General features: G+C 39.7%; 3 protein-coding genes across 3 annotated transcripts; 1 reads left to right on the forward strand and 2 right to left on the reverse strand.

The window, feature by feature from the left end:
- Window positions 1-545: 545 nt before the first annotated feature.
- Window positions 546-2726, reverse strand: LOC121953830 (tubulin polyglutamylase complex subunit 1-like). The gene is made up of 2 exons (XM_042501071.1): window positions 2262-2726; window positions 546-1715 (listed from the first exon to the last, which is right to left on the reverse strand). The coding sequence occupies exons 1-2, from the start codon at window positions 2606-2608 to the stop codon at window positions 1061-1063; spliced, it is 1002 nt and encodes a 333-aa protein (XP_042357005.1). The 5' UTR covers window positions 2609-2726; the 3' UTR covers window positions 546-1060.
- A 1209-nt stretch (window positions 2727-3935) lies between these two features.
- On the reverse strand, window positions 3936-14241 carry LOC121954128 (inositol-3-phosphate synthase 1-B-like). Its single transcript, XM_042501465.1, has 11 exons — window positions 14048-14241; window positions 13635-13759; window positions 13388-13549; window positions 10832-10961; window positions 10316-10509; window positions 9305-9454; window positions 8464-8679; window positions 7908-8072; window positions 7703-7816; window positions 5497-5714; window positions 3936-4913 (listed from the first exon to the last, which is right to left on the reverse strand). Exons 2-11 carry the CDS (start codon window positions 13746-13748, stop codon window positions 4718-4720), a joined length of 1659 nt encoding a protein of 552 aa, XP_042357399.1. The 5' UTR covers window positions 13749-13759; window positions 14048-14241; the 3' UTR covers window positions 3936-4717.
- A 2774-nt stretch (window positions 14242-17015) lies between these two features.
- Window positions 17016-26507, forward strand: pdcd10b (programmed cell death 10b). Its single transcript, XM_042501131.1, has 8 exons — window positions 17016-17122; window positions 18801-19021; window positions 19264-19317; window positions 21388-21505; window positions 23225-23351; window positions 23654-23732; window positions 23827-23909; window positions 25675-26507. Exons 2-8 carry the CDS (start codon window positions 18932-18934, stop codon window positions 25754-25756), a joined length of 633 nt encoding a protein of 210 aa, XP_042357065.1. The 5' UTR covers window positions 17016-17122; window positions 18801-18931; the 3' UTR covers window positions 25757-26507.
- The last annotated feature ends 839 nt before the right edge of the window (window positions 26508-27346 follow it).

Consider the following 27346-nt stretch of genomic DNA (forward strand, 5'->3'; position numbering starts at 1 on the left):
GGTTTCTGACCATTTGTTCTTATGAATATTGAATTTTCTTGAGAGTTGCATGACCTGAAATGTGAGAAATTGTTTGTATGTTGTTTTACATTCAGTATAATAGACCTTTAAATGTGCGAATTTGCTTTTTCCTTGTCATTTTCCAAGACCATTTGCAGATGGTTTTATAGCCACATCTTTTCCCCAGATATGTTTTCTGCTACAGAGCCGTCATGAGGATGCGTGGCTCACATCAAATGGGGTGCCAGTTTCTGATAAAGGGTTAACAAAACAATAGAAAGGATAAAACATAATGCAATATAACAGCATCACAAACTCTCAGTTTCTAATCAACATCCCTTTCAACAACAAAGGAGGATTTATTACAGGGCTGATGTATTGGATCGTGTTAGATGTAGATCAGCACAGAGTGTTACTTTCTAATCTGAGCATTTCATGGAGCAGGCTGAGCAATAATGGAAACTGACAGGATCAATACTGATCTCAAGGAAAACATTTCGTCTATGAAAGAAACTCCTTCACACAGCGCCGCCGCTGCTCGCTTATTCACTGCAGATGTCGATTTCTCATCTGGTCCACTTTAATGAGTTCAATAACAGACATCAAACAATATGTTTTACAATTAGTGTCATCTTCCAAACAGTGAAATCATAGCTTTCATTAGTGAGTGGAGGTAAAATCTGTGAGTGCAGGTTAGAGGTGAGAGGACGTACAAAGACGAGATTTACTCGAGGGCAGGGACACTCAACTTGCTTTTCCAGGGGGCCGCTTTTGCAAAATGACAGGAGGCCAGGGGCCATCAAGGGCTTAGATAGGACCTCTTCTGAGGGGTGCGGGGATCCTCACTGGCATGCCGTTTTTTGCACTCTGGCACCTTATGTAAACTAGAAGTACAAAATTATTCCCAGGGTGAATTACTTTAATTTGAAAACGGTTTGGGGGCCATGTGGCACCTGATCAGGGGCCTGATTTGGTCTGCGGGCCATAAGTTGAGTATCACTGCTCGAGGATATACTTCAGATTGCTTTACATTCATAAATTATAAAGACAGACAGGAAACCTATGACACAAGTTTAACACGGGTGATAAAGAGCTCTGCAGCTGCGTTCTCAAACTCTTTGGCGTCCATATTTCCACCCGGGCCCCGTGTCTGCGCTCCGGACATCGCCTGACCCAGCTTGTACGGAGAGATCTTGGCACTGGCCTCCAGGTAGCGTATAGCCTTCACGTTAGCCTCCAGACATGAATTTGCTTTACTATTAGCATTAACGCAGCAGTTTGCTTCACATCCTTGGGAAGTCTCCAGAGCTTCCTTTAAGGTCCCGAGCACGGCCAGGCACAGCGGCCGCGACGCAGGCCCCTCGTCTGGGCTACACACCTCAGCATAGAGCCTCTGAGCCTGCCGGATGTAGTCTGAGAAAACTGCACATGTGAGCACACCATGACGGAAGACGTCATAAGGGACAGCCTCGTGGTCTTGGCAGTGGAGGCGTCGGAGGAGCGGGGCGGAGGTGGAGGCAGGGACTCCTCCCTCACTGCACAGGCACTGCAGAGTCTGTGTGTACAGGCCTCCTCTCACTCCTCCTCCTCCGGCTTCTGTCGGGCTGTTGGTGCAGGAGCCATCAGGGCCCTCAGGAGCCTCAGCTGCACGTCTGCGGGGCCCCGTGAGGTTCAGAAGGTCGTAGGCCACACAGACGTTGTTGCTGAATGCAGATCTGGTTTTTACAATAACAAATATGGTAAAACAAAGCAAATCACAGCTGCAGTTACAACATACTTGTCATTGTATTATTATTATTATAGAACCACCTAAATCTTGGCACCATTATGACTGTGGTCATTATGAGTTTAATAAGTAAAATTCTTAATATGATTCTTACATACTATGATTTTCACTTTATTCTGCTTAATTATTGGAACTAATTAAAATTTTAGTTTGTTTGCTATTTTGTTTTCTTTCTTCTTTTTTTTTGCTTTTCAAATTTTTACTTATTCATTTTCGTTTATTTTTACAGGAACTTCATTGGATGAACCAGTTAGAGTGTCCATCACAAGCTGGTATGATCAGCTAAACCATCAAAAACAGCTGGTCAACCATCTAAACCATCTCAAGCTGTTATATATATATATGTATATATATACATATATATATACATAACTAGTAGAATAGTTATAGGAGCATAATATCCGTTTCATTATGAATAAATTAATGTCAGAGGAGTCTGATTCAGGACCGTAAATCTCTGGTTTTTGGTCCGTACCTCTGGGAGTGGTGAGCCAGCCGCAGGTGCCACAGAGCCCGGTTGAGATGCTGCTGCTCCTGCTGCTCCTGCGCTCCTGCGCTCAGCGGCCCGTTGTTTATCTGATCTCCGTCTCCGCATCCAGCCGAGCCGGTCTCCGTCACCGAGGCCAGGTTGCAGAAGTGGTCGGCCAGGAAACCGATGGGGTCGTCCGATCTGGCCTCGATCATCTTCAAGATGGCCCCGCGGAGCAGCTCTCCCACCCCGACCTGCGAAAGAAACTCCCTGTCGCTGTCCGACTTGGAGGCTTTGCCCTCGGGCATCCCTGGAGGAGTCGCCCCGGACCGGCGCTTCTCCTTGTCCGCCATTCCTGATGACGTCCCGTGTCGCAGCAACGGCAGCGGAAGTGATTTAAGACCGGTGGAGAGACAGGAAGCGGACCAGTTTATGTCTGTTTATACTGATGATCTATATAACAACAAAAACCCGCAAAATTAGCCCTCTTTGGTTATTATATGTTCTAAAAGCCCCAAAACAAAACACATGTCCGCCAAACCCCTCCGCTCTTTCGGTCTGGTTGCCAGGGACGCTATGACGAGTGTGCGTGCGTCAAATAGTCCGTGCAGGGGCGTGCATAAGGTTTTTGATACCTGATATGTCGGGGACCCCATAAGATCCAATTCCTCTATCAAGTTGTGAAATATCTACAATTTTTCCTTGTTAAAATACTACCTGGCCCAGAATTGCTGTGTAGTGAAACACATTAATTTAAGTATCCGAAATTAGCACAGAAGAAATAGAAGTTTATCTCAAACACATTTTGAATTAAATTACCGGATATCACACAGTCCTGGAACAGCTGTATGGAAGCAAAAAGATGTCCTAAATATTTGAAATTTAACATTCACCCAATACACCAATACCCAACTCAAGAGTCAAATAATTTTAATTTTTTATTTTCCTTTGCAAACCATGTTTTTGTAGTTATTTGTTCTGAATTCACCTTCATCTTTGGAATAAAAATATGAAATTTCCTGATTTGCAATTTAAATCTCAAAATTCAACATGATAAAGTTCAAATAGAAAAATCAGTCAAATTTGATTAATTTAAATTAAGATCCAAAAATTAAAGCTGAAATTCTTTAAATAAAAAAAAAACAAAAACAATGTGTTATATTTTAAAGGTCAAATTCAGATCCAAAAATTCAATCAAAAAAAAGAAAATTCAAATCGCAACATCTGGGCTACTCAGTTTATCTGGTCCTGGGTAGTCGGGATGTTAATATTTTAAATTTTTTATTTTTACTTTTTGGAACTGAATGACTCATCAAAAATGTGATTGCTTTTTTAATTAGATTTTTTTAAAACTCAAATTCAAATTAAACTCAAGTTCAGAGTTTAAAAAAGCAACTTCAGAAATTTCGTATTTTAATTTCTGTCCAAATAAATTCGGATACATGGTTTTCAGTACACAAACACACACACACACACACACACACACACAGCATATATATAAATATAAAAAGTTCTGAATTTGTCGAAACATAAGCGGAACTTAGCCTAAATTCAACAAATTTAGTATTTTCTTATTCATGTCAGGGAAAATGCAATCAAAGAACAAACAAATGATCAGACAGCTTGAAAGATGGCTCAGTGGGGGGAAAGATGATTTCAAAAACACAAATGCAAAAATGATTTTCAGTTCAAACAATATTTAACGGTTTATTGTACATAAATAGCCCCGGTTACTGTTAAACAACAAAGTCAAAACTGCACTTTCTGTTACTTTCTGTAACTTAGCTTCCAACAAAAAACATATGGATGACAACAGAAAGGCATTGATAGACGATAACACACATACAGTAAGGTAACAAGATGCTCCTCATTCACCAAATACAGTATTTCATTTTTTCACAGCTGCACGAGCAGACTCACATTTGCATGTTAAACATACCGACCTTTTTTGAAAAACTAAAAAAAAATTAAATCAAGAAATATTATATTTTGAATAGGCATTGCACACGGAAAACTACTTGAATAAAGACAGAAGCACAAAACCCGAATTTATGTTTTTAAATATTCAATATATAGCTATTTCTGTATTAAAAAAAGTGAAGCATAGTTAAACAAAATAGCCTGCTTTGAACAGAGTTACACTGTGTGGAGATTATTTTCATCTATGGGCTTCACATAGGCCTCTGTTGATGCTCAGTAGTTGTTACAGACAGATGCATTTATGATATTTAAATCTTTAAGCACCAAGCCAGGACTTGCACTATAATTTAAATGCATCTTACTTCAGTGTCAAGTTAACTTTGCCATGTTGTCTAACCAGTGTACATTTGTTTTGCCATGATAGCTTCAACAATGAGGGATTTAGTTTTTAGTTGTTTTTTTAAATTTCTTTATACAAGATCTCAAGTTAACATCTTTATTAAGTTTCAGTTCTATCTTGGGCTGTAGTGTTGCATCTGCAGTCATATCGCATGTGCTGCATCATTGACATGTGCATGGATGCCGTTTGTTAGAGGTATATGGTTCCCGTTAGTAAGGGGAACTTTTTTCAAAGGTGCCACACTGCCGTTGATGTAGTTGGTATGAGGAGGCAGGAAGTCTCTCTGCAGCTTGTGCTCCAGCAGCATGTGGTTCTGAGGAGGAAGGCCGAGGCACGCTCTGAGAAAGACAAAAGAGGGAGACTGTTAACTTCTGTCATGAACACAAGAATTTGAAATCTGTATAAAAGCCCTACAGGTGCAGTGTGAAGGATTTAGGGTGATATACTGTCAGAAATGGAATATAATAAGTATGTTTTCTTTAGTTTATAACCCCCTGAAAATAAGACTCATTGTGTTTTTGTTGCCTTAAAATTAGCAATTGAAATCTTCAAAGGGAGCAGATCTATGAAGATCATTATGATTATGATGGACCACCATGTTTCCACAGTAGCCCAAGATGGATAAAACCAAACACTGGCTCTAGACACGGCCACAGACAGCATTTTTGCATCAGCCAACATAATTAGCAGCAACGGAAGTGACAGAAAAACACTTATTTTTCTATACTGAAACTGTTATATTCAGTGTTTTTACCCGTGTGTTTTGCAAAAGAAGACACTTCTACAGACCTTAAAACACAAAATTTCCATATCAAAAATGTACAAATCAGTCTTTGAAATGAAAAACGTTCTTATAAAAATATGTTTTAAGCATGGCATGGTTATCTAGTCTAAGCAAGGAAACCAAAAATGTGTCCGTACCTCATGATGTTTTCAATGCAGGCTCTCTGGCGGAAGAAGGCGTTGACGACCGGGGTCCCTGATGGGACCAGTGGGGCCTTGCAGAGGAAGGAGAGCAGAGCTAAGACACTGTGGAAGGACTGGAAGTCGTCCTCGCCCTGCGGTCGGACAGTCACACGCTGACAAAGCTCCGTCAGGATCACCAGGTCCAGGATGATTGGGCTGGCAAGTAGAGAGTCCTGTTGCAAAGGAAAGATTTATCAACACAAAGAGCTCTTACAATATGATGTAGTTCCTTATTGCACCTGCAGGAATGAAACCTGTCAGTGTCTTTTTTTACTGCGACCACAAGGAGTCGCCAAATCAAAGATTTTAAAATTCTACACATAACTGCTGTATGATGCAGATAAAACGGTTTGAATGTTGTTTGATTCACAAGCCAACCTCTTAAGTTGGACTTCAGTTGTTTTAGTAAACTGTTAATTTAGCATTTGTTTGATAGATAGGAAAGTACATCTGATATGCACAAAACACTTTTTTTTTTTTTTTTTCCTTTTTTACACACAGTGGAGCATTTTTATGTGATTGCAGAATCACTGTTTTGAAGGGCTGTTCGGTTATGGCAAGAATACTAATCACCAGTATTTAAAACAATTACTTGTTAACTTTGGAAACATGAATAATTTACTGAACAAATCAAAAAATGTCTTTTTAATGGTAGATTTTCCAGAACTTTAAATAAAATAATTCAAACATAAGTGGCTCATAAATGTAACAATTGAGGCACTCAAAAAATGGCGTATTGTTTAGGAGGCAGAGACAGGTGTACATAATGGAAAAATTGCATAGTTACAATTGAAAAAGGACATTTTTGGGTGGAGATGGACCCCTGAAATTCTGTACTTGACCGAATAGAAGAATACATACGACTTTTTCCCTTTCCTCTTTTCCTTCCTTTATCTCTCTTTTTTCTCTCTTCTGTCTTTGCTATTCTCTTCAAATAATGTTTTTTCTCCCCGAACTTTGATTTGTATCTGAAAATGCTGAATGAGCTCTGTTGTCAAGGAATGTTCTGTCGTATGTGAATAATGTATCGTCTTAATACTGAATAAAATCTGTTCTTTAAAAAAAAGGCATATATTGTAATAAACACAAACACAAAAGCCTATAATTATGTAATGCGCCATAATAAGATTCTGAGCTGTTGATTATTCCTGAACTGCAGCTTGTGCTTGTTTTTATAGAACAGGTGCAGCAGACTGACTGAAATGTGCACGTAAAAAACTGCAGCGAGCTCAAACACATTGACTGCATGATTTTATTTAGTATTCTCTATGACATACAAGGATCACCTCTCTGTAGAATTAGTTATTCCTTTGGCATAGTCCGACTCTTAAAGGACTGCTTTCCAGTCCATTTATCTTTTTCCGCTAGTCGACAAATTCGGTTGATACTGTCCTAAATTAAATGTTAGCAGCCATCCTGAGAGCTTAGCCTTGTAATATAATCAGAGCTAAATTCGCTGCACCTGCAGCTGTCACGGTGGCCGGTTATTATTAGAAATAAAGTCACTGGAGGGACGGGAAAGTGACTAAATCTGGTGAGAAGTCTCCAAGTTGGCAACACAGAGCGCACAGCTGTAGAGGAAAGGGGAGCACTGGATTTGTAACACAACACAGAACAAGAGCAGCACTGTGAAACAGAATGCTACATAAAAATCGTTTTAAGAGGATTATCTTGTTTTCAAATTTTAGATTGGAAGTCAAAATCATGATTGGAAATAAAATTCAACTAATCAACCCGCCCCATTGTTTGATATAAAATGTTAAAGTTGCATCAGTTGCCGTTTATCAAAAAACAGTCTTGTGGAAAACTGGTGCAGTCAATGTATTTTTCAGCCCGATAAGCACGATAAATGTTATTTTGTGTGTAGGAATGGTGTTGGACTGAAGCAGCATCGCCAGTAAAACATGAAATAACTCTGTCAATGACCTGAAGACGTCTCTTTAAATTAGCTCCAAGACTTGTTAAGAAGGATTAGCAGTAAGCTCCGGCACTACTGAGCCTCCTCCTCCACAACTACTGTCAGCTACAGCAGAATCGCTCTGATCGTTGTGTTTAGCGAGCAATTAGCAGTTTGAACTCTCACACTGGAAACTGTTCTAATATGCCTGCTTTATCTTTACCAGTTGTATGTTTTACAGGAAGAGATTTAGCGCCCACTGACCTCACAGGTGTTGTGCAGAGCGATAGTATTGGTTCCTCCCATCATAATTTCAGAGGTGTATTCATCCATGGCACGCTTGCTGTCTCCCACGTAGGGAACGTACTTAATCACCACCTGAAATCACACAGAGACGGTTAATAAGTCTGAGCGGTTTTCAGTGAACACCCACATGGAGCTCATTTCTCTCTGTGTGCGAGGCACTCACACAGTGGTCGGGTTTTTCTCCCGGCTGGTACAGTACGGGGTTTGACTGGACCATGTCGTCCACCACGTTGCTCTTGGAGATCTCTTTGGAGCGGAACTGCTGCGGAGCCGACAGGTTCTTCCCATCGTTGTTGCCAAGGTGATTGTAGCTGACAATGGAGGTCGGCTGCAGATAACGAGAGAAACATATTGAAAAATGTCACAGCACAAGTTAAACAAGTTGTCATTTTATCTTCTGGCAGGACAAACACACCAACCATCTTCATATGCACACTAATAATCAACTGTTATTATGAACAGGGACATTTTTGTGTGAAAGGAAATAAAAGCATGTCCCATATAGACGCCTGTCCCAACTATAAGCCTGACGAGGTCAGTGATTTAAGCAAATAATACTGGGCTAATAATGCAAGTTTTATGGTAAGTTAAACGTGAGTATTTTGTCCTCTTTGACTTAAAGACTTGAAATGTGCTACATTTTAAACTTTTTGGAACATCAGTAAAGACTCATGACTTCATCGGTCCTCATTCCTTCTTTCTGTGCATCTTTTTCTCACCTTGATACCTGAGCTGACCAAGAAGTCCACCAGCACTGACTTGATCTTGGTCTGACCGGATTTGAAGTCATCGCCTCCAATGAAGACCCCCTTCTGCATGGCCAGCTCTACGGCCCCCGGTACAAACGTGTTTTGCGGGGAGCCGTTGATGTAGGCGCAGCTCTCAAGGATACTGGCCACTGCAAACAGAGTGGAGGGAGAAACCTCTGCTCCGGCCTGATGGATGTCGTAGAAAAAAATAAAATAAATAAATAAAGAGAGATGACTGTTACTGAGTGTATCATCACATTACAGCTCGACTCACACGGCGTACATTTCCCCTGAGTCTCTCTTCACATCATCTCTGTAGCTCAACTCTATTGTCGACTTCATGCCTATCTAAAATTGAGCTATTTGCTGAAGATCACAAGTCTGTGAAATAGACTATTATCGTTGCTGACAGCAGTACAAGCACACTGAAGACAGCAGATAAAATATAAACTCACCCATGAGGGGCGAATCATAATTTTCCTCCCCTGATCTGATACAAAAGGAAGCGCTGACTCATTATGGAATTTCATCTACAAATCCACAGTGAAGTGTAAGGAAAGTTAATCTCCTCATCCTCTAAGCTTTATTAATCACTAAATGTGATGGAGGATTACTGTTTGGTCCTCGGCATTAGGAGGAAATTAAAGTTGAATCCGTGACTACCGGCCACCAACACATACTAGGCTGGTTTCTGGGACAATTACAGTTATTTTCGTACTGGATCTCAACTAAAACCAACTTAATGATTTGACTATGTTTAATGAATCTGGAAGTTTTCAAACCAAACTTTCTTTGTGGCTGTTGCTCTCACCTGGATTGCAGCTAGCAGGTTCTTTGCGCTGTCATTGACCCCCGGGATGATGTCACAGAAGCGCTCAGTGTTGGCGGTCCACAGAACGATGACTTTGTCGACACCACTTGACTGATGGAAGTCCCTTATGTCAGCTCGGATCTGCTCCACCTGGAAGAAATATTTAGTCTTTAAGTCAGATTAAAATTTGATGATCATGAAATACATAGATTATAGGGCTGGAACCGTTGTTTATTTGTACAGAACTGTCACAGAATGGGGGTCACGGTCTAATGAACGCAGACAACATGGTACATTGCAGCAGAACCAAAGTTCCCATACACCCAGAAAACCACCCAAAAAACAGTACACCCGTGGTGACATATGCTAAGCTAAACACAACAAGTGGATTGGCGTGGGAGTAAGTCACATTATGGCGAGGGCAACTGAAATGCTGCAGTGGGAAGACCCGCCTGCAGGTTTTCGGTCAGCAGCAAAACCAACAGAGAAAGATTTGTGAGTAAGAAGAGGACGGTGCATCTGCATTGTAGGAAACAGAAGTGGAAACAATGCTAACCCACATTCAACAGCAGAACCCAGATGTGCCAATCACTGGGATGATAAATGATTTGCACACTGCCTCCCCTGGTGTTGGTTGAGTATAATTTGCACACATTTTCATTAATTAATTTTATTGGCAATCTTTAAAATAAAACGCTGATACAGATAATCAGCAAATGCCAAATATCAGCCCTGATCATTGGACAGGTTAATAATCTGTCAATCCCTAGGTGCTATTGGGCAAAACGCTCCTTCAGTTCCCAGCAGGGAGACAGTGTCTCTCTTTGACACTTGCACTACTGTCTGTTCAAAATAAATGAAATGGTTGGGTTTTTTTATGCATTTGGGGTTTTTGTTTTCACTGTACCAAAGTTTCACCAAATCATGATTTTCGTGAACTGTTACACCCCTAAAATATGAAGAAGAGACTTCAGTCCTCATAAATCTGATGTGCAGAAAACCAGGCATTACCTGCTCTGCCATGCTGCCAGTGAGAACGTTGTCCGCCCGACTCTCTTGGTTGGCAGCAATGAATTCTGGGATATAGATGGACGGTCTTGGCTTCATGCGGCTCATGTATGGTCGCAGCTGCTCTTGTAGCGACCACTCAAACACCTGCGCTCTCTCCATCGCACCACCGAGATCCATTGAGGAGATATCCCAGCCTAAAAAAAAAAGTTAAAAAATGTACTGAATATATATCTCTCATTTTCCAGGACTTACTGGTCAGAGGCTGACCTTAGTGAGTCACTTTCTTCTTATAATAGACTTCAGCAGCTCTATAAATAGCTCACCTGTTATGAAATAACAGACTAGACTGCGTTAGAGGACACCGCGCTGTAGGAGCACGTCTCTGACCATCTTCTTGCCCTGAGGTCAGACTTCCTGCTGTTACCTCACTTACCCCCTTACATTACACACAAAAACACTTCTCAGTCGCTGTATCAGAGGTTAAAGCTGGAGATGACTATCTGCTATGGTCCGTACCGTCAAAGACTATATCATTAGGGTGCACCATGGGTAGGAGGTCACGGAGGGGCACGTTGACCTCGCCCTCGAGCCCTGATCCCAGACAAACAGTAGACGCCTGCATGAGGGAGCCGAAGTAGTTTGCTTTCTGAAGAATGTGGGAGAGAGAGATAGAGAGAGAGAGGGGAGAAAAAATTATTACTGTTATTTTATTCCTTCTAAAGGTTTTTACTGGCTTTAAGGTTTATTACAAGTGAATTATATCCTTTTGAACCTGAAGAAAATGGAAATCACATGAACCAGCTCATAAAGGTTACAGCGTATGCCCATATAAGGGGAAATCCCCAAGACCAGAGTCAGTTAAGCTCTTAACACTCTGCTGAACATGTCAGCATAACCAGCTTATAATGAGTCTCTACCCCTGTATCAGGGGACATACAGTGGACTATATTTATAAAATAGGACAAGGAGGGTCTCTATTAGCTCCTTAATGGCAGCCCAAGATTTCACATCACATTATAGTTTAGTTATAAAGAGTTCATTCAAATCTCAAAGGGGTGGGGGGAGTTAATACAGCATAGTACTGCAATACTATGTTAATACTCAGATGCCAAATGCTGTTTTTTTTTTAATTATATAAATTACAAATATTGCAAATTAAAATTTAAATTTTGATAGCCCACTAGACTAATAAAATTATTTGCTTTTTTAGTCCACTACATACATTTTACTGCAATAAAAATGACTGAAGTGAACAGACTGAAAAATGTATCTTATTAGATAAAACAGATTTTCTTCGTTTTGGGACAAAATTTGTAGTTAAGGTAATAAATAACACTATAGCTTATTGCAATACCCAACATATTGCAAAAAATGTAAAATCGCAGTAATATCATATTGTGTCTGAGTTATTGGGATAATATTGTTTTGTGGGGCCTTTGGTGATTACCATTCCTACCATCTAAACTTCTTTTAAAAAGAAAAATCATTGTGGTGTTTGCATGTTTTAGCTGCAAAAAAGCAAATGTAGGTCATATACAAAGAGTGGCTATTTTCCAAGCAGGCAGCCAGTGGTTTGCATTCATTTCAGTACAAGAAATTTACTTGCAAAAGATTGCTTTAGATGGTTACAAGTACTGCACAATGCACAAAAAAATAAATAAAATAAAAATTTTATTGCAATGATTTTGACAAATATTGCTTTTGTGATATGAGTCACATTTTTGCTGGGAACGGTAATTTTTGCATTTCATTTTCGCTGAAAAAAAAAGTCTCGTCTTTAAGCTAGCAGCGGAGGTTGTAACAGCACTAAAATTAAATCTGTGTAAACACACCATCTGATAGGACAGAACCAAGGACGTGACGGATGTGATGACATGTTTTGTGTGCAACCCTCCACCACGTAACTCAACGAGAATGAGAACAGCCACCAAAAATGTCCGTAAATTGTGAAAATAATGAGATATGAGCCGCCATATAACAGGGACAGTAAATTATTGTTATTGCCATATTATGCCATTGTTACTGTTAATAAACTGCTACCAACATATGCATGTCATGCTAGAAGCCAAAGCTGTTGTGTTAAACATCTTGTTCATCACGCCTCTTTTGCTTCAGCAATGCCAGCATGCTGTCTAAAATCACTGACTTGGAGCAGCTTGGTGCTGCTGTTGTTTGGTTCTGTGTAAGCGGGTGTTTTTCAAACATATCAGATTCAAATTCTATTCAAACATAATTTTAGCTAACTGGCAAACATAAAGAGAGAGAAAGAACACTGGGAGAAAACGTAAGTGATGGTAAACAAAAAGTTGTCTCACAACATTATATATCAGAGTACAATATATTGACCGCTACAGAAAATAAGTTATAATGTCATACTATGTGGAAGGTTATCCACAGAAGATTACTGTAACATAATTACACACACAAAACCATCTGTGACTGTCAAAAATTTCAAAGATTTCTTCTAATGCCATGACTTTTCCATGAAATTCAGGTGAGCTACTGCAGCAGTAGTTTCCAGCATCCTACTGTTATTTTACAGAGTCAGTACCATCAATAAATTCAACAGTATTTCACTGTTATATTCATTACAGTATTTTACATTAGAATTTGAGGTTTACAGTGTTATATTGGTGCCAAAAAGAATAAAGATTTACAGTGTTTTACTTGTGTGTATTACTTTTAAAAAGTTGCCATATTTTTATAGCACTAATTTGGCTCCCAAAAGCATCAAGAGGTAGGCTACAGTGTTTTATGTTATTCTAAAAAAAACTGTACTTTACTGTTAGAATTAGGCTATTTTTTACAGCAGTTTGTTGCAGTGTCACTTTTTCAGGTTTTTCATGACAGCGGGAACCCTGTTTCTGTGTAAAAATGGCAAATATTAATAATAATAAATACACAATAACAGAATATGGTATGCTCAAACTTACAAATTTCATCTTCTTGTTTGTTTTTGTACTGCACTCCAGACGACTTTTCGTCCACTGCTATCCACATAAACTCCAATTAACGCCACAAAAACAAAAAAATAAAAAAATTCCAACCCCATGTTTGTGACACTCCTCTCACCTTCTCTCCGGTCTTGGTCCTCCAGGTGAGACCCAGCTGGTTGGCCAGTACAGCTCCTGTGACTGTGGACCCATTGTTGCCTCCCCATCCCACCAGCATCACACCCAGGCGGGGCACGCGTGTCTCTGTGCGAAATGTCATCTCAGTGGTGCGAGGGGTCACCTGTTTGCCAGTATAGAGCATAATTACATGAAGGCAGCACTCAGATACATGAGAACACACAGGAATGTAAATAAAGTCCACTTACTGTGACTTTGTCCCCTTCTCTGTGAACTGACGTGGTGTGGTAGGAATACTGAGACACAATGTGAGTGTCTGTGTACCTCACATTAGGGCTGTTGATATGAATGTTGAAAGACATGGCTGCACAGTCTGCAAAGAACAAAAAAAAAGACATTTCTGTCAACTTTTTCCTGTACATGTGGAAACTGCATTATGGGTAATGCATTTCCTCAACACGTCACAGATACCGGCATGGGAGGGAAGAGTTGTTTCTAGTCTGTTGCGCCTTCCTAACTCACAAATTTTAAAACATTTTCTTTACATTACATGTCAGATCATTTTGGGTTATTTCTGTCCATTAAAACCACTGAAACAGATGTGTAAATGAAAGAATGACACGCTTATACGGACATCAACTAAACCCGGAAACATCCTCACCTTCTTCCTCTTGAACCGTAAAGATGTTTGAATAACGTCGCTGTGTCACGCTGACAATTCTTCGCCTCTATTTGAGGGAAAGTTCCTGTCCTTTCTGTCCAAAAATGCCGGGTACTGCCTGTCTCCTGCTCGTCCGACTGCCCACAAAGTCGTTATCCTCCCTCAAAGGACGTATTCAGCGCACGTGCCAATCAGAGACTGCTCCGTCCCTCTTATATAACGCGCGAGGATGGAAAGGCGTGACGAGCGCCTGGCAACAGAGAGCAGCTGTAAATGTGAGAGTGTGTCCTTAGTTACCTCAGGAGGAGGACAGCGTGCCTTCGTGAATACTTTTGTGACTTCTGGTCGAAACTACAATGTTCTCTAAGGACGATGATAACAAATAGAAAGGTGTGGCTGCTTCTTGCCTTTTAATGATGTAGTGAGTTTCTAAGGTATTTCTTTACAGTTCAATAAAGTAATTAAAAATTACAGTTCAATAAAATAATGTAAAAATACAGTCATCAGTATCTGTGGTTTATGTGATGTGGCTGTTGAGATGTCCTATTGTTGTTTATCAAAGAGAAAATTAAAGAATCATAACCATCTTGAAATGAGGAAATTTTACCCTACCCACTTAGTGAGTTTCCTTTTATGAAATTGTAATTGTCTATTGTAAGATGTAATTCTATTTACAATTCGAAGTTTCTTGATGTTTTTTGTCTTCAATAAACTTGTGTGACATGGAGTAAGTGTGCATGCGTTACCTTTTTGGCTTGTGCACACCATGTTATCTATTCTGCAAACATTATAGGAGGAATCTCTGCTAACAGTGCAACATTCCTATGATGCTTCAGAGAGATTCTTAAAGCCCTGATCAGTACAGAAGATAACTTTTTAAATGTACACCAGCCTATATAAAGGATTTCCAATGTATGCTATGTGGTGTGATGACTCCACGTGTGCAATGTTTGGAAAGCAAGGTGTGGGACAGGCAGTAAAAAAGGACAGAAATTAGATGTAATTAAAGGTGATATAATCTCTATTATATCTATTATATTATAATCTCTATTTCCAAACCTTGTGTGCTATGAATCAACATGCAAAAGCAGACAGTCTGGTTGGTGTGTTCAGAGGGAAGCTCACTGGTGAATGAGCATAAGCAGGCGGGTAGTAAGATCAGGTGAAGGGTGAGGAAGGTAAAACTCAATGGGGACGACTAGTGGACAGGTGAGGTATGACATTAGTATGACTGCAAGTCTGAATTAATGAATGAATTTGGTATTATTGTGTCTTGCACACAGTTATGCCCAGCACGCATGGGCTTACAAGACCACAAAATCAAAAACATGCCAGGACCAGAGTCCAGAGTGCATATTTTCAGACCACATTAAGAAAAACGAAAATGGAGCAATGTGACGGATCATCATTATGTAAGACAGTCACACATCACTCACAAAGACATTTATCATGTAGAACTAAACAAAAAAATATATAAATACTAATTAAACAAACTTTCTTGCCTTCTTTTCCAGGCTTTTGCGACAATGTTGGCAAACATAAAAATCAAACAACCATTCTAGCTTTTGGTCATCTGTGCACCAGAAAATGTTAAAGTTTAGTTGAGCCACTAAAAAAAAGGGACTGGTTGGTGGCTTTTTCAAAATCAATTACACTTTAACGTTTACTGAATGGAAAATTTTCATCTCTAGTGTGCTGTTAGACATATTGCCTGAAGGCGTCATCCACCTGGAGCCCACAATCCTCTGAGCCATCAGAGATAACACAGGAGATGACCTCTGCATTCCTCTGATGAAACAGATAATTAGACCCATGTCCCCTTGACATGTATATGTCACAGAGGGACTGACATTAAATGATTTGGGGAAAAGAGATAAAATATGGTTTAAGTAGTACTGATAACAGAGGCTACTTTTGATCCGTTATCTATCAAATTCAGCAGGTTAAGGACAATAGTTGTTTTAGGGCTGCACCAACATTTCAATTCACTATTAGACTTTATAGTTATTTCTGCTGTTTTTGTATATTACAAGTTACTTTATCTCCAAAATGAAATCTGAAAATTGACTGACAGCTCCAAATCCCCAACCTATAAAAGATTGTAGAAGTTTGATGAATTTAGGATTAAATTTCATTTTATCTATCTTGAATGACAGACATTAAGTTGACCCATGGTACCCATATTTGTTTGCCTTGACATTTCCATTTATTATTGTTATTATTATTATCAACATCATCATCATCAGCATCATCATTATTATTATTATTATTATCATTATTTATTTATTTATTTATTTGCACCAAATAAATGGTACAGGTATGTGTCAGTAGATCATTTTACGTGTAGATAATACAGTTACTGTACAGTGCTTCTGTTTTGGTTAATTCACAGACATGACAATTATTTATTGTTTTTATTTTCAACATTTTACTGCTGTTTTTTTCTGTTGTTGTCTTGTTATGCATTTTTTCCACTAACTTCAAATTTGTTTGCTATTTAACTTTTTCATCCCTTTTACTTATTTTATTGCTATTTATTACTTTTGACAGCCCTTGCTGCTAGTTATTTGTTTTTACTGAATTGATTATATTTTTGCAATTGCTATCATATCATATTTTAGCCCACTAATGTGAATACAGGGCACTGCTGTGAAGGAGCTTAATGCTCAGTCAATCTTCCATGAATAAACAATGGTTTCATGATGATGATGATGATGATGATGATGATGATCGTCATCATCAGGGAATCTCAGTTGTTGGAATAATCCAAATTTTACAGTTAAACTAAAGATGGATATTTATATAAACGATAGGCCTATTTACAATGTAGCGATTACCTTGTTGACGGGATGAACAAAAATGCGACAATAACAAGAAATGCAACTCTTTTACATGACGTCACAGTCGCTACATCCACCCGCCCTCTGATTGGCCGACGTGTGTTTACGTAGCAACAGTCCGGAAGATGTCGCTCAGGCCAGTCCTAAAAAACTTCCGCCTTAACTTGTAAAGAAAACATAGCAGCTAAAAGGCAATCGACGGCGTAACCAACCCATTTAAGAAGTCAGACCAAAGGTAGATACGAGTCCACATTTGACACGCATACACCGACACGCACAGATGTCCTTAGGGCAGTTTGTTGACGTGTTTTTAGCTCATCGGCAAATACGAAATCTCCAGTTTACTGTAGCTAGCTCGTAAGCTACGCTGTTAACTGCTAGCAGTTCGCTACCATCGATCTGGTCCGCCATAGGCCTCAATTGGGTGTCTTAACGGCTAGATCGCGATCAATTTGTTACTGTACCCAGTCAGTTATCTCTCTGGTAATTGATTTTGATAATCTGTTGTCTTTAATAAAGTAGAAAACACCAGTTTACGGTACACAAGCTACTTTGTTAGCTACGTGTAGTTAGCCGATTAGCTGTTACCTGGGGCTGTCTGTGAATTTAGCCTGCCTCTTAGCCAACCGTCGCGTCAGACTCAAACAGTAATTTTACCATATATCTATATATTAGACAGGTCATAAGTGGCACAATTAATCAACAAAGCCACACGAATACCGAAATATCAACGATTTAACTAGTTAACGTCAGCTAAAAATTGAGCTAGACTGCTAAACATTATCTTGCCAGTGATGTTTTCTTGCTCTTTGAATACCCCTAAATTGGAGGATCGGCTTGCTTGTAAGGACTGCTTTTTACTTTTTTAATATTAATATTAATACACATTTAAGTTGCTGTTTGGACACACCGGCTGTCATCGGCCAGGTAGCACATAGATGTGCCACTCCCCTAAACAAACCATCAAGTCATCTCTTCCTGCTGGTTAGTTTAGCTCTCTATAGAGCAGGTGCTGGCTTAGATATAAACTGTCTGTTGGTATTTTTCACTGAATATGGTGCCTAATAAATATCAAGAAATTGCAGTTGTAAAATGTCAAAGATATGTTTGAGGTCATATGAATTCAGTGTCATTGTTTGCCCATCAGACATTTTATATTTAAAGTGAGGGTCCTGCTCATATTATCACAATTTTTAAATCATGTTACAATATCATTGCGATTCTAAACATGTTGTAATATGTTAAGTATTACAATAACATATATGTCTATATGTTACCCCTTTTTCAACAAACATAAACACATGCAAATTTAAGATTTTCTGAATTTAACATCTTTATTCCTAGTTGTGAGGAGATTAATTGAAATATTTTTTGTAAGGCAGCATGAGGCCAGGGATTGATGCGCCAGAAATCAGCGGTAGAGCTACACAGTTAATCCAAATAGAATTAAAATCAAATTGTGGCCAATTGCAATATCCAAATCAAAGGAGCTGCAATTCTGAAATGTAATGAAATGTAAAATGAAATGTAAAAATGACTGTTCCCACTTAAACTGCAACTCATATTGGAATCGTAATATCTGTCAAAATAATTGCAATGATTTTTTAAAATTTTTTAATCAGCTGCCTCCTGCGACTGAATGAATGTAAAGCGTGAAACACTGAATTTTTGTAATGATAGTGCAGAAGAAACTATATTTGTGAATTAGTCACATTGTAGCCAGTACCAGGGTACTGCGGTGGATCAGATCAGTGCATCCATTCTCATAACCAAACATAAGTGAACCTCATTAATATATTCTCTAATACAGAAAGACTCAATCTCTTAACATATAGATAAAACTATCTATTAATAACATAGTCAAATAAGACTTCATTAATACCCTGCTGTTTTCTTCCCTTTTGCTCCTCCAGGGTCTTGTCACTCTGGAGCTCGTGTGGTTTTCAGAGTGTGTGTGAGTGTGAGTGGGTGAGTGTATGTGTGAGTGTGTGTGAGCTGCAGTTTCCTCCTCACCTTTTCACCAAGACCTGCTCCTCCCTGGAGGATGACAATGGAGGAGATGAAGAATGAAGCGGAGACAAACTCCATGGTATCCATGACACTGTACGCCGTGATGTACCCAGTTTTCAACGAGGTAAATATCCTTCGCCGACAGCAGTCACCTTCGGTAAATTATATTATAGTCAGAGCAAAATATTAAGTTACATTTGTATCAGACTGATAAAAATGCATTTTTTGACAACATACTGTATTATGTTTCAGGGGTATTTCCAAATTATTTACCCAGAAAATAGTGTTATGGTTACAAGACTGGAATATCCAAAAAGTGGTGCCAATTTCCTTAAGTGTTTTTTCTTTTTTATTTTTTTAAATTAGCTGGAGAGGATCAACCTATCAGCAGCTCAGACGCTCAGAGCGGCCTTCATAAAGGTAAGACGATGCATGGGTCATTTTTTTAAACAAAAAACACATTATTATCACTCCCATGACCCCTCTAAACTTCCTGTCATAATATCTTTGGTTTAAATCTAAACTGTATCCCCGTTTAGTTTTTTCAAAACATTCAATCTGATGCTCTTACCAATACTCTGCCAAAGGTTCACTGCCTGCCCTCAAGGACACTGACAGGAAACACACACACATCAGCTGTGACTGATCAAAACTGTAACTTCCCAGATTCAAGATGACGTAACAACAAGGCCATTTCAGATGTTGCCTGATGTAAATTTTAGTTTATAGAATTTAATTTAAAAACAGTGTCACATAGTGCTGCAACAAGTGAAGTAAAACAACGCTGGCAAACAAAGCTGCTTTCTTTCTGTGTTTTGTTGAATTTGTTAGTGTTTGCAGTTCAGTTGTACTGCTGCATCCACGGCAAATTTAAATTTATGACCTTTGGGGATCTTTTGCTACAGCTTCAGCCACTGATCTGTTGTTATAACGTTTCATTCATCAAAGTTAATGCTGAGATTGTGGAACTTTTCAACATTGCTAAAAAGTGGTTTATTGAATTAGCGACTACGGCTGGGTACCATCCATATTTAAATCAATGACGGCTCTTGTACGTGGAAGTTGGTATTCAGCGGTACTGTTTTTTTTCTGTTCTTAACTGTAATAACAACAATTAAATTTTTGGAAAAGCTGCAGGTTTGAAGTTGTTGACTTGAATGCTCCTATGCTCTTTTCTGATCACACAGAGCTACTCTTCTGTCTCTGTCTGCTTGTGTGTGTCTGCTGATGTAGTAGTAATGCTAAGCTATTGCTAAAATAATAATTCTGGAAAATAAAGAACAAGATGCTGGAACTATTTTTGCACATTGGTGCTGCAACAGTAGTGTTTGGCTTGGTCCAGACACACCAAACCGATATCGAAGAACTAGCAGCTATGAATGCAGATTAATGCATGACTTCTGCTTCTCCTCTCGTGTGCTGAGCTGAACTGCCAATCAGAGTGATATCACTGATGGGCTCAGGTGACTCAGACGCCGGGTCAACATTTTGAGTTAGCCAAAAAAGCCAACAAGGGCTGATGAGGACACACGGTAACGGTAACTATGGTTACAGACGCGAGCCAGCAGGAACATTGACTGTCGGTTGACCGTTAGTTTTTTGTGTCAGGGCCTCTACAGAGCTGCAGACAATGTGGTCAACAAAGCTGGCTTCAGGTCACTTCTGCCTCCCGTCTAAACTTACCGTTATCACCCAGATATATTCTCAAGTACCGACATTTGGAACAGATGGATTTAACATGAATTGGTCATCAGCAGTACCAACACAAAGTTCAGCACCAAGCCTGAGCTGCAACAGAGAGGGCATGCATGGGCCAAAAAAGCGTGGACATTTTTAATGAATGACGCATGAAAACAAATAAAGTGTAGTTTTCAATCGAACCTTTGTATTCGTAGAGACTGTTAGGTTCAGTTTCAGATACTGAAATGAACTCATCTACTATCAGTATCACATCAAAGGTGCAGATATTCAGTGTGATGTTGTAATACCTGAACTCTATTCTCTCTTTATCTATACGCTGCTGTGATTGCAGCAGAATAATAAAAGCACAGTGGCCATAGATCACCTCTGTGCTGCTGCTGATGAGCTGCAGCGTTCACGGCGAGCACAGATGAAATATTAATGAGGGAGACGCAGCTTTGCCGTTATCCAAACCAAAGGGAGACATGATCACCTTACAGCTGTTTTACTATGACATTTGTGGGTCTTTTGTTCACTTGTCTCACTGATTGGTCTCTCTACTGCCCCCGCTGCTTCCTGGCTGGTGTAATTCAGGGTTGAATTATTCAGGGGGAGAGCTTTTGTGCGTCCGTCTGAACTGCTCACAGCGGACATCTGACATTCAATAAAGTTCTAACTTTTGTTCTCTGAAGCTCGGAGCCTCTTCTTGCTTTTTTTTTTTTTTGGAGGAGACAAACTGCGCCGTACCTCACTCATATCAAATGCTTACTTACTCTTTCTCTCCCTGCTTGCCTAATTCTGTTTTTTCAGGCGGAGAGGGAGAACCCGGGCCTGACTCAGGACATCATAATGAAGATATTGGAGAAAAAGAACGTCCAAATCAACTTCACTGAGTCCCTACTGCGCATGGCGGCAGATGATGTGGAAGGTGTGTCAGTGATAATAAGTTAATGTGGTGGAAATAGACTTTAGTGACTCTGAGATCGTGTTGAAATACCTGTTCTGATGTCACCAACTTGTTTGTTTGTCTGTCCACTGAATCTAACTATGGAGCAAGCTCTCTCTGTCTGTGTGTCTTTCACGTATCTCGACAACGGTTCTTTAGATCAGCTTTACAGTCTGCTTCACACTTGCTGGGGACTTAAGGATGTGCCAATCTGTTCGTATTCCCAGGCTGTCAAATACCACCGCTTTGTCACACCTCTCGGTGTTACAGTGACGAGCACGGCTCCCTTTTGCATGTCTACATGCTGTGACAGGTGGATAATGTTGTGAAACGGTTGCTGTTAGGTTAAGCAGCAAAACTAAGTTTAGAAAAAATAAGTTCTGGCTAATATTATGTTGAAACAACACTGACTTTTAGCTTCACACAAAACAGAAACTGGTCTCGTGGATACAAGGCTTGTCATAAACCTCAAATCACCATAGGAGGACTTTCTCACTCTTTATACTATATCAGTTACTCTCAGCATCAAGTGTTGTCATGGTTGAGTTAACACTGAAGTTAAGTGAAAGCCCAGTGCGTCTCATCTAGACGTCAAAGGCTGCCGATCCTGTCAATATCACACGCCGAGGGGCGTAACAAAGCGCTGGTATTTGAAGCCCTGGGAGTGAGAACAGGCTGGACATGCAGTGTCAAATTTGGTGCGGTTTGAACACGCAACACGTTCAGTATTCATAAACCGTGATTGGACAGGCGAACAGTGCTGCGCGGCTCTGTGCAGGAGCAAGGTTCAGCCCTCTGCGAAGAGTTAAATGTGTTTTTCTGAGTATATTTCAATAATGATTCTGATGCAAGTAGCTGCAACTTGGGCAGTTTGTCTTTTCAAAATTATAACACTAATAATTGTTACTGTCAGAAAAATGTTTCCGCTTTTTAAATCCATGCTCTACTTAATAACCACCATGGCGTGGACTCAGTCGAGCGTGTCTTTTCCTAAGTTCATTGTGTTAGTTTATGATCATAACTTACAACACTAACGACATTAGCGCCAGAAAAACAGCTCTGCTAATTCAACTCATGCTCCACTTATGACAGCGGTCAGTATGTCAAGCAAGCAACTAATACACTGATGTAGACATTAATTAAATTAAGCGTATCTTACTGGTGTTTATGACCACGTCAGGCGTTTTTAGTGACAGATTTTAGATTTTAGGATTTTGGGGCCCAGCCAAACGCCATCTTGCTTTACTTTTTTCCCTTTTCCTAATCATATTTTAATGGTCATATTTTGTGAGAAAAAAACTGAATCTGCAATGTAAACAGTAGCATGACTCTGTCAGGTAAATGCAGTAAAACTAGAATTACACAATAAATAATTAGTATTTTAAGTGCTTTGGGGGGGAGGTTTGTATGTTATTTTTGTTTTTCAATGATTCAGAAGAGCAAAAACACTTTGTTATTTTTTCATATCTACACCTCATAATAAATCTAAAGCTGATATGTGTGTTGCTAAGGACCAAAGAAAGCGCAGAGTCGAAGGTGAAGTTGTTTGTACGAGCGCAATCTCAAGAAAACTGCAAGCAGCAACACCACAGACCGAGCAATCAGCTGTTACAATCAGGCGTGTTTTGAACGAGCGCTGCACTAGTTGATATAAATCATTGTGTCTCTGGGAATGTGCTGAACACCCTTTTTTTCCTGCAGAGTTCATGATTGACCGGCCTGAGCAGGAGTTCCAGGACCTAAATGAGAAGGCCAGAGCTCTGAAACACATCCTCAGCAAAATCCCTGATGAGATCAATGACAGAGTACGCTTCCTACAGACTATCAAGTAAGAGCGAGCACAAACACACACACACTCGCAAATACACACACAAATACACCATGCCGAATCATCACCAACAAATGCCGGTAATTTACACCTCACTAATAAATCATGATATGTCTCAGAAGGTGAAGTCATCAGATCTTCAATAACTTAAACCTCTCCATGATATTCATATTTATTTGGAAAAGTAGCCATTATTGGTTTGGTTGATATACATAACACACTTATGCCCTTATTATGATGTTAAATTCATTGCTGCTGTCTGTCACTTCACTGTTACTGACTGTAACACCACTTTCCGACAGAGACATAGCCAGCGCCATAAAAGAGCTCCTGGACACAGTCAACAACGTCATTAAGAAATATCAGTACCAGAATCGCAGAGTGAGTAACGCAGACACACACCTGTTTACGTTCCTCACTTTTCTCCTGTTTCTTACCGATGCCTTTGTGTTTATGATGTTGCTTGTCTGTTCAGGCTCTGGAGCATCAGAAAAAGGAGTTTGTGAAATACTCCAAAAGTTTCAGCGACACCCTCAAAACATACTTCAAAGACGGAAAGTAAGTGTAACCGTAATGTCTCATACGGTAATGTTAGAAGGAGTCTTCAGTGCGTCTGCAGTGGTGGGTAACAAAAAAGGTATTCGAGTAAAAGTGTAGTTATTTTATTACTGCATTGACTCCTGTAGGAGTAAACATACTCATAAAAACAACTACTTTAGTTAAAAAGTATCCTGAAAAAAACATTTAAATGCATTGTAATTAAACACTTCTTTAACAGGTAATAAATTTGAAATGCACGTTAATTGTCAATACAGCCAAATGAAGAACCACACAAATGACAAAATACTTGCTGTTAAACTCTGTGTAATCTCTTAAAACACAACAACAGGAGAAAATCTTTGTCACTGGTGAGGCAGAGCGTCGAGCCACTTCTGGGACACGTCTGAAACACGTCTGGTGGAATGACACGCATTGTCTAAAGTGGCCACAATCAGCTCTGGCAGACGTGTCGCCAGAACCGGCCCTCTCAGAAGAGAAGAGTCTGCAGGCTATCTCCTCTCACGCTCTCAGACACTTGCTGTTGTAAAAATGATTTATTCTTAAATGTATCGGTAAAAGTAGCCAGGAGTGTGTTACCCAGTGTAATGAAGTAGGAGTTCCTTTGTTTTACCACAAAGGTACTTTGGATATTCTGCAAAACTACTCTTAGAAGTACTCAAAAACATTACTTAGTTGCATGCAATGAAGTAAATGCAAAATGTTACGACCCACCACTGCAGACATCTTTCTGTTGAACGTTTCAAAATGTTTTTCAGTGGTTTATGCAGCACAAACTCCATTCTGTTAAATAACTTAATTTGATGACTTTTCTGATTCTTAATACAAATATGCTATTTTTAAAGTAACAGTGTGACATTTTGGGCCTTTTAGTGACAAATAGATGGCAAATGTAGTAGCGACCACTTCATGCGTTTTTTAACACAAGCACCATTCACCCATTCACACATATTTACACAAACACCATATAATGTGCGGTATCACGGTTCAGCATCTCGCTCAAGAACACTTGCACCAAGGATCGAACTAACAACCTACCGACCGGGAGATGACCGCTCTACCTTCTTGTTTCTTAAACTTGTATGGTTGAATTTGCGCACATTCAAAAAAAAGTGTCACGAAGGCCTTAATTCCTTTAAAACAGGTACCTTTTTATGACAACAAAAGCAAAATAAATAACATTAAAAAATGTTTTTAACATGTTATGGGCTCAGAATTTCAAAAATCATTGCATCCCTAGTTAGGATGTCCTGAGGACAAGGTCATTTAGAACAACTCGTCCACACCAGTTTTATTGGTTATAATTTTTGGACGAATCATCTAACCCTTTTATATTGTCACGTTACTGTATTTCTAATTCACGCTCGTCATGTATTTATCACTTCCTGCCCTCCATCTGTATTGTGCATCATAATAGTCACAATTTCAAACAAGCTTCTCTGTATATTGCTGCCAGGTCGCTGCCATTAGCCAGTACACTGACCGCTAATGTAGTTCAGTGTAAATGTTGGATATTACAACATTGTTTGTTTTCAAATCATCTCATCTGTGATGCTTAACTTCACTGTACCTGCCTTCACTGTATCAAGAGCCTGGAGAAGAAAGGACGTGAGCGCAGGAATGTCTGTATTGACCCGGCTGGTCATTTGTTAACTGGACAGGCTGTGAAACTCTGAATGTCTTGGTGAACCGTTGTGTCACTAACAGTTTAGTCTTTGTTTAAACAGCGTCTGTTTTCTCAAGTTGTAACTCTCTGTGTTTCCAGGGCGATAAATGTCTTCATCAGTGCAAACCGGCTCATCCACCAAACCAACCTCATACTGCAGACCTTCAAAACCGTGGCCTAGCCCTCAGAGACCACAGAGGTCCCCCTGTCCCGTGGGGAGCGACTGCTAGGCTGGTGGAAGCTTGAAGAGCGCCTGACCCATATATGTAAATTAGAAAGAGTTGATTTTAGGGTTGGGGGTCGATTCCATTGGAGTCGATATTCTAGATTCCAGTTCAAGAGACTGAAAAGTGCCATTTGTTTTTTCAATGAGGATTTTCCAGTCTTGAAATGGAACTGAATGGGCCCAAAGTCTTGGTTGATTGATTTTATTTCGACAGTTTTAATTTATAACCCTGGTCTTGTTGGGAGTAGGTGAGGCGAGGTGTTTATTAAAGACTAATTGCCATTTTTCTAATATATTCATGTTGATCATTTTACTTTTAGCTTTTCAAATCATGGCTACACACCTCAGACCGCTTCAGTAGAGGTGTGTCTCAGTCGTCTATACTGGTTTTCTCTTCTCGGCTCCTTTTGTGTCATTTTTTGCCATGGTCTGTACGCGCAGGATCTAGCTGCGGGGAGAGGAGAGGAAGCAGTGTCGGACATTTGAGAGGCAGACTTAGATTTTGTTTTTCTTTTATTATCAGAAGACAGAAAGCCAAATGACTTCCAGCACAGTGTGCGCCTTACCAAGTCCTGTAACATTCCCTCCTCTCAGTGTAATGAAGTGGAGCCCAGTCCCTGCTGTTGGGGGATGTAGAGAGAGACATGAAAGTTCTGTATTTAACTGATATCTGGTTGCAAATGTTCAATAAATAGTTTCCAAATGATGATGCTTTTTTAAATGTGTCCGAGTCTGATATGTATCTGGTGACTTGAGAAACGTTTTCTTTTTTCTGTAACACAAAAACCTGTCACACAACCATTTTTGAAAAAATCCAAATAGGTACAGGAGTATAAGGATTTGAAAAGATCTTTATAACACTTTAAAATTTTAAATGTTGTCAGTTATTTATCAGAAAATCCCAGTCCCTCCAGAATTTTGCGGGCTGTTTTTGCGATTCTTGAGGCCTGTAATGCCTGATTTTAACAGCAGCTTTTCTGAACCAAAAAAAAAATTAGTTGAAAATCGGTTGTTGCTGTCGTTTGAAGCTGCTCTCCTCATGCTCTCTCTGCTCGGTGAGGACCAGATAACAGCAGCAGCAGCAAACAACACAAGCTTTTTCTTTTTTTGCTTATTTTGCATTTAATTGACAGAACAGAGCGAACATGAAAGGGGGAGAGAGAAGGGATGACATGCAGCAAAGGTCCATGGGCTGGAAGTGAACCCACAGCTGCTGCGACAAGGACATTGCCTTTTGTTCATAGGGCACCCACGCTACCCACTAAACCACCGGACACCCCCCCCAACACAAGCTGTTTTAAAGATCTCACACCAACACCGAAACGGCTCAACTTGGACATGAAAAACGATAAACGTTAGGTAACGCTGGTCATGTGAAGGTAACAGTTACCCCGTCAGTGTGTGTGACTCTCATGATGAACACAGAGAAAGACAGAGGGGCTAAGTGACTCTGTGTGTGCAGCTGTACAATGAAAAGACATTTCGTCTGTTTTTAATTGTCAAGTTGCAGCGTTTGGACATAATTGTAAGGTCGCGCAGAATTCA

Source organism: Plectropomus leopardus, chromosome 14 (genome assembly GCF_008729295.1).
Source record: "Plectropomus leopardus isolate mb chromosome 14, YSFRI_Pleo_2.0, whole genome shotgun sequence".
NCBI classification, from domain to species: domain Eukaryota; kingdom Metazoa; phylum Chordata; class Actinopteri; order Perciformes; family Serranidae; genus Plectropomus; species Plectropomus leopardus.